The following is a 12,986-nucleotide window of genomic DNA, read 5'->3' on the forward strand; positions in this document are numbered from 1 at the left end:
AACATGACTGTAGTGACTGTCACCTCATCCTCTAACCCGCTTATGAAATTTGTTTTTCTGCTCACCTGAGAGGTCAGGGTCACTCTGACCCACTTATGAAACTTGTTTTTCACAGATTAACACAGATGTTACTTATAAAACTTGTACTTTGCATATTTTAGAGGTCAAACCTTGTTTGGAAAGGCCGCCTTTGAAAGTTGCTTTTGCGTATCTTGACGGAATGAACAGCTTGGGAACACAGCAAGTAACACAGCAATCTTATCTGTTGTCATCCTGGCCTTTGTCCTCACTTAGGCTTCTGCTAGAAACTGTATGGGTTCCCCAGTTGTAAGACATACAATCAGGACTCTTTTACCAATTACTTACGATGATTTGCAGTGAAAACAATCTAAACCATTTTATTTAATCTTGGCCACATTTAGATCAAATACAATAAACTAAAAATGTCATGTTGATGTTTCACCATTACAATCACCTTAATTGACTGTAAACTTACAAAATTACTAACGTATATTCAATAGAAAAAAAAAATATAAACAAAACTGACCACAAAATATGCTACATTTTGAAAAGAAGATCTGAGCACAAGCTAAACATTGCAATTGCTGCTACATTAATAAGAACACCTGGTGATTGTGTTGGTAATGAAGTATAAACAATTAAACCGTTAGTTTATTTGGTACATTGTGATGTGACACTTGTGTTTCTTAAGGGTTGATAAATAAGCTAAATATTTCCCACACTGTGCGCACTGATATGGTTTCTCTCCAGTGTGAATGCGCTGGTGGGTTTTGAGATTACTCTGTCTATTAAAACTCTTCCCACACTGTAAACAGTTATATGGTTTCTCTCCAGTGTGAATGCGCTGATGGTTTATCAGACTATTCTCTCGATTAAAACTCTTCCCACACTGTGAGCACTGATACGGTTTCTCTCCAGTGTGAATGCGCTGGTGTTGTTTAAGATGACTCTGGTAATTAAAACTCTTCCCACACTGTGAGCACTGATACAGTTTCTCTCCGGTGTGAATGTGCTGGTGATTTTTCAGATGACTCAGTGTATTAAAACTCTTCCCACACTGTGAGCAAAAATACGGTTTCTCTCCAGTGTGAATGCGCTGGTGGGTTTTGAGATGACTTCGTGTATTAAAACTCTTCCCACAGTGTGAGCACTGATACGGTTTCTCTCCAGTGTGAACGCGCTGATGTAATTTAAGGTCACTCGGGTGATTAAATCTCTTCGCACACAGTAAGCATTGATACGGTTTCTCTCCAGTGTGAATGCGCTGGTGTGTTTTGAGAGCACTCTGTTGATTGAAACTGTTCCCACACTGTGCACACTGATAAAGTTTCTCTCCCGTATGAATGTGCTGGTGTCGTTTAAGATGACTCTGTTTATTAAAACTCTTCCCACACTGTGAGCACTGATACGGTTTTTCTCCAGTGTGAATGCGCTGGTGGTTTTTCAGAGAGCTCTGTTTATTAAAACTCTTCCCACAGTGTGAGCACTGATACGGTTTCTCTCCAGTGTGAATGCGCTGGTGTATTCTGAGACCACTCTGGAACCTGAAGCTCTTCCCACAATGTGAGCAGACGTTTCCTTCTTGCTGTTTCCCCTGGTGAGACGTGTTGATGCTGACAGGATCAGAGGACGTTTGCTGATTACTTGAGCTTCTGGTGGGCGTCAGATCCTCACGTTCAGTCTCAGATTTCACCAGTGTCTCATATTCTTCATCACTGCAGCTCTTGATGTGATTGTGGAGCTGATTTTGGGTCGTACAGGAATGTGGAGACGAGGAGCAGGAGAAATCGTTCTTCATTTCTGAAGCAGAAAATAATAAAACATATTTATATAAATAAACATTCTTAGTCAATGTTAAAAAGGAAATACATTTTTCACTAAGCCCTGAGCCCTTAGGAGCAGTATGCATTACCCATGGTGAGTGTTGAAGTGCTAAGCCCCACCCTTCAAGAGATGACTGGAGACAAGCTTTAAAACAAGAACTTGAGTGAGTGAGGTGAAGGAGCAGATGAAAGGATGGACAAGAGCTGCTTCGTGAATTGAAGCCCCTAGTAAGCCCTCCCGCTCGACATATGCCCCATGCTGGTGGTTCCTTTAAAGGCCAATGGAGAATTCAGTCCCATTCTGTCGATGGGATCAAGAAGGTAAACCCATCTGTCACTAATGTAAACTGGCAGGCCATTTTGCAAGAAACTGTAGGAATGTATCTGGAGTTACGCAGACTTTAAACTAAATCAGCCCACTGCTGAGGTCCAAGCGGTGGGACAAGATGAGCACTCTGGGGCCACTGACACATTTATTGGTAACTGTCCAGTGGTTGAAGTATTTGTAGATGGAGTTAAGCTTACTGGAGGGTCTCAAGTCACTTTGATGCGGCAGAGTTTGTTTAACCCTTTCATGCCTGAGTGGAACATTCCATTTTCTGGCGCTATGTGACATAGTCAAAGAAAAAACCTTATTGTGTAAATACCGTACATAGCATAGACTATATACACACATCATTATACACACACAAGAATCAGTTCTTTAAAATGATATAAAACTTAGCATGTTTATTTAAATGTAATATAACCAAATCTATACAAAAAGCCTCCAAAATCAACCTAAAAAACCTTTCAATTTTTATTTCATACATAAATACTTACATTTTTAACACATTTCTGTGCAATATAGAGAAAAATATAGAGTATATGAAATGTTTGCAATTTTGTGAGCCATTTGTCAAAAAAATAATTTTGAATCTACCATATTCTATTCAAAAGTTATAGTCAATTTAGCAGAAGGTGTCATTTAGCAATTTAGAATGTTCGTGTAGCTCCTTTTTTACCTCACTTTTTACCCATGTCAGCATACACTATAAACCAATGAAAGTCTACTTTTATGAAAAAAAACCCTGCATATACACACACCATTATAACCAGGAGAATCAGTTCTTTAAAATTATATGAAACTCAATGTTTTTTAAGTGTAATATAATAAATGTTTATAAAAAACCTTCAAAATCAACCTAAAAAAATCTCTAGTTTTTTATTTAATTCATAAATACTTACATTTTTAACACATTTCTGTGCAATATAGAGAAAAATATAGAATATATGAAATGTTTGCAATTTTGTGAGCCATTTGTCAAGAAAATAATTTTGAATCTATGATCTTCTATTCAAAAGTTATAATCAATTTAGCAGAAGGTGTCATTTAGCAATTTAGAATGTTCGTGTAGCTCCTTTTTTTACCTCACTTTTTACCAGTCAGCATACACTATAAACCAATGAAAGTCTACTTTTTTTTTCTTAATTATTTCTAAATTGTCAACATCCATATTTTTGAAATAAGACAGCAGATAAAATGTATTTGACAAAATAAGCACTCTAACAACAGTGTATAGTTCAAAAACATTAAAGATTTTTATTAGAATTATATACACTTCTCATTCTATAAATAATTTCAAAACAACAATACAATATAGTTCAGCACTATTGAAGAACATCATGAAACAAACTCAAAAAATCCAATTCAACAATACAAGAAAAAGCAATTATTTGTTCAGGATAATCATTGAACAATTCAGTAAACAGTTTTGAGGCAACAGGATATCAAATCTCATCTAAGCCATTTTGCCAAAAATTCACTACAAAATATTTAACAGACAATGCACAATGGATAATTACCTCAAGTTACCTCCTTCCAATGAACAATGCACACTGAACTTTGACCTGTGAAGAGAAAGAGAAACAAAGAACATATACACAAACACAGGGGCTGAGGAAGGATGAGAGGGGCTGACGGTAGAAGACAGAAGCCCTGTGTAGGTCTAACTGCGAAACTCATCTCCTTCGCTAGAATGCCAAGACTGAAAACAGTTTCGATTGCCAACTAAACAAAATCTTCTACCTTGGCACTCAGGAGCCATGCATGCAATCTTTGTTTTATTTTCTTTTTTGAATTTTTTGTAGCAAAGCCAGCAATTTCTTGATACTTGCTCCATGTGAAACGATGAGGAAGTGGTTGGAGCTACTGAAGACTGAGATGGCAAAATTGAATCGACGGCAATGTCTGCAAGCTGGAGCGACAGATTTTCCCTAAAGTTTATCTGGCTGTAGCCTGCTAAACTAAACCCATAACGTGATGCTGGATTGGAATGATGCCAGTCCTGAAACAAAATGAAACTATTAACGACGGCTATGTCCACAAAATGGAAGAAAAGTGTTTTCCACCACTTTTGAGTTTTCTGAAGCAGACTGTATGTGTTTAACATTTGATCAGATCTGTCAACACCTCCCATGTGTTTATTGTAGTCCTTTACTACAGCTGGTTGACGGACTACTTTCCTGTCCCACGTGGCACCATTCTTTACCATCCTAGAAACCTCTGATGAATCATTAGCATTGTGGAAATTAGAGAGGCATGTAACTGCTCGCGTGTCCTTCCACTGAACAACTAAGACATTTCCGTCAATTCTACACCACCTCATATCATGCTCAGATTTTCATCAGCCTGGAAAAGCTGCTGACACTTGGTTTTGAGGTGGTCCATCAGGTAACGCAACTTCCTAAGATGATCAAGATTATTTTCTGTGGCAGGATCTACAACATGGAGGGCTGCCATCAATTCCTTGAAACGGTCACGGGACATGAATAACTTGGCCCATGAGCCCTGAAAAGATCTGGTTCCCCAATATCTGTGAATGCTGTGGAGGGACGTGAAACCCATGTAAATAAGGAGCCCAAGAAACCGGTAGAATTCATCTGGGGTCACTTCTTCCCATCCCCCATGATGGTTCGCATAAGACGGCCTATTCAGTACAAGCTCCCACCCCTTAGAGTTTGTAAACTGGCAAATCTCAGCAACAATGGTGTACATGAAAAACTACTTGAAGTCTATTTCACGCAAGTTACTTGTGGCTGACCATACAGCCCTGTGCACACTTCCCAGATCTATGCCTACTGGACGAGAAGGATTAAATGGTATGGGCTCTGGTGCTTCTGTGTCTACATCAGCATAGGAAGGAAAGGATACAGATTCAGGGAAGCGCTTCCGCTTCCTACCTGACATGGGACAAGAAAGACTAACCAAACCCATAAAAGAAAACAAACATTAGTAAAAATCATAATCTCAGTTTGTACTCTTGTTGATTTTATATTTTGTTGGCAGCCTTGATTGTGTGTGTGGGTGCAAATGCTGACATTTATTGTCAGCATATATGTACACACACATTTACAAATACACACACTTGGAATACATGTATTTACCGATAGGAGGTTATTGATTGATCCCTCTGCTCATCTTGCTCTTCTTCATCCTCTTCTTCCCCTTCATCCAAGAGCTCCATGTCCATGTCCTCTTCAATGGTCATGCCTTCATGATCTTCATCGCTGTCATGTTCAGCAATAAGTCTAAGCTCGTCAGGGCCTAGCCGCTGTCTCCTCTTCAGAGACTCCATAAGGCGTACATATTGAGCCTTGTCTCCATCCATCTCAGAATAATAAAAGAAAAGAGATTACAGTGAATAAAGGTGGTGACAGTGATGTTATTTTAAAAATAATTACATATATGTAGAATTCAATCACAAATACTCTATATGTTTTTGTCAGAGAAGCTAATGTCCACAGGCTCATGTTTAGAAGTAAACTCAAGTACACTGAACCAATACATATGACAAAAGTTTCTCAAATCTGGCACATGGTTTACACATAAAACAATAATTATCTAAGAGGAGCAATAATTACAAGACAAAACTTGATGCTATGGTTTTATTTAAAAATGTTGTAAATAGTCACAGACTGAAATGTTATGCACCTGTATGCTTTCAAAAAAAAGTTTGATACCATATTTTAGTCCCTTTCAAATATCTCTTGCAATACATTAGAAATTTATGCTTTCTGCCTCAGCTAACTTACTTTAGCCAGTCATGCTAAATGCATGCAATGCAAAATGTAATGCTATTATGAGCAAAGCTAAGGTGATTTCTAAGCAGACTTTAGACAGTATTGAAGTAAAATAAGTAAACTATAACTGATTTCAAGATTACATGCATAAAATCTAACTTTGGAGTTTGAGAGCAGCCTGTTCAAACCACATGGCTGCAGACTGCAACACAGCTCCGTTTAGCTTAGCTCACTGCTATTGCCCTATTTGTGTAAAACTGCTGCATACTTTACAAACTACTAAATAAACGAGACTAAAAAGGTATCTGATAAACTCTCCACACGTATTTATTTCCATCTAGATGGACAAAAAAAACATTACAATCGATTCAGAAAGGAGAGCAGAGCACCTGACTGACTAAACTTAGAACGCAGCTCTCAAACTCACATCAGCTTTTCCAATGCGTAAAGCACTAATAATATTACAATTTTACCATTAAAACCAAGTTTTCTGAGTAGAAATGAAAAGTAATAACACTAATAAACAGTTTTAAAATAAATCTTACCTTATTTCACTGACAGAATTTCTCTTTCAGTGTTGTTATCCAGTCCGATGTCTCAGCTGCGCTCCGTGTGAGGGCGGGGCGAATGAAAAAAATAAATTCTCCGCCTTCTCATTAAAAATGCAAATCAGCCACGACACAAACCGCTTGACCAATGATATTGCCTTTTAGCCTGGGTTGTCAGCTACCCGGGGCAGTTTTCAGATTTACAATCAGTGATTGGACGGCGGAGATATAAGGCTGTAAGCCATCGAAATTATTGTTTCGAAATTTGAATGGGCCGGCTTTAAAGGGGGGGTTAATCAACACTTTTTGGGTAGATCAAGTAACAGGCTAGCTTCTACAGTGTTTACACTCAGAGCAGCAAATGGTTTGACCACACCCTACTCTGGCTATGCTGTGATGGATTTTAAGGTTGAGGGTGTGAAGATTTCTGGTCGGGGTGTAGTCCTTGTGGACAATGATCATCTTGCAAGCCCTTTCCTGGTTGGTATGTTATATCTGAATGTTGGCACAAGCTCTAGACTCCGGAATCTGTGGGGACGCATTACTACGACCACCCTGAGGGATGGGTATATGGGTTATGTCTGACCCTCCAGTCATCAAGGCATAAGAATACCTGAAAGGAGGTGAAATAGTAGTTTGGGGCCGTGTGATACAGACTACTGAGGGTTGGTGGAGGCCTTGCCTGGACCTCATGCAATCACAGTGTTGAGGGTTATAGCAATGGTAGGCCATGGGAGAATTCCGGTGTGCATTTGTAACCTAAACCCTTATGTCCTATCAGTAGGGCGTTACCAGAAACTAGGCCAGCTTTTCAGAGTGGGTGAAGCTGATGTGTCTGGACAGCAGGAACTGGGCTTGACCTCAGAGGCAGATGGACAAATAAATGTCAGTATTGTGGAGGCTGCAGCTCCCATTACCATGGATGACTCGTGACCTGGGATTGACTCCTTAAGTGAGAGGCCAGATTTATCTCCCCAACAGCAAGGTGAACTTCAGGCTCTGTTGCATAAGTGGAACGAGGTTTTCGCAATGAGTGATGAAGACTTTGGTAGAACTGACGCTGTTCAGCATTGAATCCCGACAGTAGAGGCTATGCATGTTTGAGAGAGGTTCCATCCCTTACCCCCAATCATGTATAAGGAGATGAAAGCCCTGGTGGCAGAGATGTTGGAGAAAGGGGTGATTTGGGAGAGCTCTAGCCCATGGGCAGCACCCGTGGTGATGGTAGTATGGTAATTGGTGTGTCTGTGTTGATTATCGTAAATTAAATGGTGTTTTCCTCTCCCCAGGATAGAGGAGACTTTAGGAGAAAACTGCTTTTGCCACCCCACTGGGCCTATATGAGTCTAATCGGATGTCCTTTGGACTTAGGATTACGTGGACTCCACACTCTAAAGATGCCTTTGAAAAGGGGCATATTGTGAGTATCACTATTGTGGTGAAGTGGTTTTGACTGTATTTAGTGCTAAAGCATAACACACGTTAGTCATTGTGAAGAAGATGAAGTTACAGTCTCGCTGTGTTGGTCAGAGTTCCGCTCTGTCGCTCTTCTTACTGCTGCGATTCACGTGGGTTTGGCTGCCCTTCTCGTTCTATTTTTTGGGTCGTCGTGTGTTGCTGTATAATATTTTTTTGTTGTTGTTTTCTAGTAAATTAAGTCACTGTTTTTTAGAAAAGTAAAACCTTTATTGTTAAAGTAGCACTGAACTAGAGTTTCTAGGGCTCTTAAACTCCTAGGTGGCGTAGCTGGCTACATATTCAGTCACTGTGACCCAGTAGGCGTCACAATAATAGTAGATAGTGGGAATAGAATAACAGAGCTAGTGACAAAATGCTACAAGAAATAAAACTTAATTAAATAAAAATGTTATTTAGTCTTACTGAGTTCATCTGTATCTTCAGGTTCTTCCTTCTTCACAGGCTTCATCTGGAAACCTCCACACTGTTGATCCACTGGGGTGAGGTGTTCCTCAGATGTGACGTGTTCCTCAGGGATTGAGGTTCCTTCACCTGAAATTCCATCAATATGTGAAGAAGAAACTCAACAACTGGAGGAAATGTAAGATTGTGGGTTTGATTTTCCAATCACAAATGAATCCAAATCCACAGGACAGTACGGTACAGTACAGGTTATAACCCCACTATCCACATTCTCTTATTATTTCTACTGATTAGTGACACATCGCTCCATATTTACTTACAGAAGAAATAATCGTCCTCATCTTCATCTTCTTCCTCTTTTATTAGAATCTTCTGGAATTCTTCATGTTGTAGATCCATGGCGGTGTCGTGTCCCTCTTCTGCTGATTCCATTATTAAAGATCTAATACAAAGATAGATAGATGTACTTATTTCTCCTTGGAGGAAAATTTAAATACAAAATAAAACTCGATGTGTTTCTATAACAATGTTCGATTAAGTTCTGATCGATTGATTCATTTTGCTAGATCGGTTCAAACGAATCGGTTCATCAGTACTGAATCATGTGTGATGCTACCGGTGATATTGTATTAATAATTATAATGTAGTTCATAATTAAAGTGTATTAAATAAATAAATAAGTAAATATTTTACTTACAGATGATTCACTTTAGTACAAACACACCAGCTGCAGCAGCTTCTCCTTCTTCTGTATGAATTGAGCTGGTTGATGTTCAGGTTTATTAGCGCCTCTACTGGACTGCAGTGTGAGGACTGATAACACCACCACATTCATTCATTCAGCTTTATTAAGACTGACCAAGGTCGTGGTCCTCTTATAACTATAATACATAACAAATATCTCAGGTTCATCCTGTCTGACATTTGGAGTTGTAGATAAAATTCCAATTCCAATAGAAATGTCATGTTGATGTTTCACCATCACAATCACATTCATTTATTGTAAACCTACAAAATTACTAACATACAGTATATTCAATAGAAAACAACAATATACAATATACTAAGAAATTTTAAATGTGGAATGAAAGAGAACTCATACAGCTAGAATTTTTAGTTATTGTTTTTTAGTACAATTTTACAAAAATAGCAACAAATAAAAAAAAGGGAACAAAGTCCCCCCCCCCCCAGACCAGACATGAGTATTCAAACTTAAAACACAGCCAGTATACAATAAATCAGAACAGAAAGTGCCATCACATTAAAGTTACATCTGTTAATTATACCGTCGTGCCGTTAGCCCCCACCTCCCCGATATGTGCCAGAAGTGGCTGTCAGATATTGCAAAATTTCTCGGTAGACCCCCGGACAATGTATTTAATCTTCTCCAGTCTGAGATGACTAGCGACTTCTGTAAACCACTGGCAATATGTAGGTGGAAAAACAGGAGAGAGCTGAAGGCCATAACACCGATTCCTTTTCTTGCTGGCGGTGACATTCTCCGGCGTCACACCAAACAGGGCAATAAACGGGGATGGGTCAATTACTCTACCGAATACTTTAGAGAAAGTTTCAAAAATTGTACGCCAGAATACATGGAGCTTTAGACATGTAAAAAAAACATATGCAGTAGAGTGGCCGGGGCCTGTCTGCATCGGTCACATGTAGGATCTATGTCTGCCCTAATCTTAGAGAGTCTGACCTTAGTCCAATCTTAAATTGAATGACCGCATGTCAGACAAATAGATGAGGAGAAAATTGCCCGTAATACAGCTAGAATTTTAAAGGATAAAAACTATTAAAAATTTCAGTTCCTTGAGGGGCAGAAAAGTCCAAAAGTCCTGGGTTACTTTTCCACCACAGTTATCTGGATAAAGAATCCATCTGTAAACATCACTCAGTATCTTACACACACACACACACACACACACACACACACACACACACACACACACACACACACACACACACACACTTACACGGTCACTCCTCACCCACTACCAATCACTCGATCACACACTCATTCAAACACTCACACACACTTACACTTAATTAAACTGTTAGTTTATTTGGTACATTGTGATGTCACACTTGTGTTTCTTAAGGGTTGATAAATAGGCTAAATATTTCCCACACTGTGAGCACTGATAGGGTTTCTCTCCAGTGTGAACGCGCTGGTGTTTTTTGAGACTACTTTGCCGATTAAAACTCTGTCCACACTGCGAGCACTGATACGGTTTCTCTCCAGTGTGAATGCGCTGATGTGTTATGAGACTACTCTGCTGAATAAAACGCTTCCCACACTGTGAGCACTGATACGGTTTCTCTCCGGTGTGAATGCGCTGGTGTGTGTTGAGATCACTCTTTTGATTAAAACTCTTCCCACACTGCGAGCAGCAGTGCGGTTTCTCTCCAGTGTGAACGCGCTGGTGTGTTTTGAGCTTTGTTCGACGATCAAAACTCCTCCCACACTGTGAGCACTGATGTGGTTTCTCCCCGGTGTGAATGCGCTGGTGGCTTTTGAGAGCACCCTGTTGATTAAAACACTTCCCACACTGTGAGCACTGATACGGTTTCTCTCCGGTGTGAATGCGCCGGTGGGTTTCGAGAGTACTCTGTCGATTAAAACTCCTCCCACACTGAGAGCACTGATATGGTTTACCTTCAGTGTGAATGCGCTGATGTGTTTTGAAAGCACTCTGTGTATTAAAACTCTTTCCACACTGTAAGCACTGATAGGGTTTCTCTCCAGTATGAATGCGCTGGTGAATTTTGAGAGCACTCTGTGTATTATAACTCTTTCCACACAGAAAGCACTGATAAGGTTTCTCTCCAGTGTGAATGTGCTGGTGTTGTTTGAGATGAATCTGCTGATTGAAACTCATCCCACAATGTGAGCACTGATACGGTTTTTCTCCAGTGTGAATGCGCTGGTGGATTTTGAGATTAGTTTCTTGATTAAAACTCCTCCCACACTGTGAGCACTGATAGGGTTTCTCTCCAGTGTGAATGCGCTGGTGTGTTTTGAGACCACTCTGGAACCTGAAGCTCCTCCCACAATGTGAGCAGATGTTTCCTTCTTGCTGTTTCCCCTGGTGAGACGTGTTGATGCTGACAGGATCAGAGGACGTTTGCTGATTACTGGAGCTTCTGGTGGGAGTCAGATCCTCATGTTCAGTCTCAGATTTCACCAGCGCATCATATTTATCATCGCTGCAGCTCTTGATGTGATCGTGGAGCTGATCTTGGGCTGTACAGGAAAATGGACATAAAAGAAGAAGAAACTGTTGTTCATTTCTGGTGGTGGTGGTTGTTGGAGTGGTAGTAGTATTAGTGATAATGGTAGTAGTGGTGGTGATGATGGTGGTAGTATGAGTGGTGGTGGTAGTAGTATTAGTGATGATACTAGGGCAAGCCATAGCCTAGTGGTTAAGGTGCTGGACTAGTAATCAGAAGGTCACTGGTTCAAGCCCCACCACTGCCAGGTTGCTGCTGTTGGGCCCCTGAGCAAGGCCTTTGACCCTCATTTGCTCAGACTGTACACTGTAACTGTAATGTAAGTCGCTAAAGGATAAAGGCATCTGATAAATGCTGAAAATGTAAAATGATGGTAAGAGTGGTAGTATTAGTGATGATGGTAGTAGTGGTAGTATTAGTGATGATGGTAGTAGTGGTAGTATTAGTGATGATGGTAAGTGTGGTAGTATTAGTGATGATGGTAGTAGTGGTAGTATTAGTGATGATGGTAAGTGTGGTAGTATTAGTGATGATGGTAGTAGTGGTGGTGGTAGTGGTAGTATTAGTGCTGGTGGTGATGATAGTAGTAGTAGTGGTGGTAGTAGTGTTAATGATGATGGTAGTATTAGTGATGATGGTAGTATTAGTAGTATTAGTGATGATGGTAGTATTAGTAGTATTAGTGATGATGGTAGTATTAGTGATGATGGTAGTATTAGTAGTATTAGTGATGATGGTAGTATTAGTAGTATTAGTGATGATGGTAGTATTAGTGATGATGGTAGTATTAGTGATGATGGTAGTATTAGTAGTATTAGTGATGATGGTAGTATTAGTGATGATGGTAGTATTAGTAGTATTAGTGATGATGGTAGTATTAGTGATGATGGTAGTATTAGTAGTATTAGTGATGATGGTAGTATTAGTGATGATGATAGTATTAGTAGTATTAGTGATGATGGTAGTATTAGTGATGATGGTAGTATTAGTAGTATTAGTGATGATGGTAGTATTAGTGATGATGATAGTATTAGTAGTATTAGTGATGATGGTAGTATTAGTGATGATGGTAGTATTAGTGATGATGGTAGTATTAGTAGTATTAGTGATGATGGTAGTATTAGTAGTATTAGTGATGATGGTAGTATTAGTGATGATGGTAGTATTAGTAGTATTAGTGATGATGGTAGTATTAGTAGTATTAGTGATGATGGTAGTATTAGTGATGATGGTAGTATTAGTAGTATTAGTGATGATGGTAGTATTAGTGATGATGATAGTATTAGTAGTATTAGTGATGATGGTAGTATTAGTGATGATGATAGTATTAGTAGTATTAGTGATGATGGTAGTATTAGTGATGATGATAGTATTAGTAGTATTAGTGATGATGGTAGTATTAGTGATGATGGTA

General features: G+C 39.4%; 1 protein-coding gene and 1 pseudogene across 1 annotated transcript; both read right to left on the minus strand.

The window, feature by feature from the left end:
- Positions 1–422: 422 nt before the first annotated feature.
- Positions 423–9,050, minus strand: LOC134317131 (zinc finger protein 271-like). Its single transcript, XM_062997848.1, has 4 exons — positions 9,033–9,050; positions 8,656–8,777; positions 8,336–8,464; positions 423–1,821 (listed from the first exon to the last, which is right to left on the minus strand). Exons 2-4 carry the CDS (start codon positions 8,765–8,767, stop codon positions 668–670), a joined length of 1,395 nt encoding a protein of 464 aa, XP_062853918.1. The 5' UTR covers positions 8,768–8,777; positions 9,033–9,050; the 3' UTR covers positions 423–667.
- A 1,333-nt stretch (positions 9,051–10,383) lies between these two features.
- Positions 10,384–12,986, minus strand: part of LOC134316941 (zinc finger protein 850-like) — a 1,214,164-nt pseudogene continuing 1,211,561 nt past the window's right edge.

Source organism: Trichomycterus rosablanca, chromosome 1 (genome assembly GCF_030014385.1).
Source record: "Trichomycterus rosablanca isolate fTriRos1 chromosome 1, fTriRos1.hap1, whole genome shotgun sequence".
Lineage (NCBI taxonomy): Eukaryota > Metazoa > Chordata > Actinopteri > Siluriformes > Trichomycteridae > Trichomycterus > Trichomycterus rosablanca.

Coding starts and splice junctions, on each gene's coding strand:
- LOC134317131 (XM_062997848.1), bottom strand. CDS start 8,767: ATGGAATCAGCAGAAGAGGGACACGACACCGCCATGGATCTACAACAT. Junction 8,465..8,655: donor TGAGGACGATTATTTCTTCT/GTAAGTAAATAT, acceptor ATGGAATTTCAG/GTGAAGGAACCTCAATCCCT. Junction 1,822..8,335: donor TGAAGATACAGATGAACTCA/GTAAGACTAAAT, acceptor TTTCTGCTTCAG/AAATGAAGAACGATTTCTCC.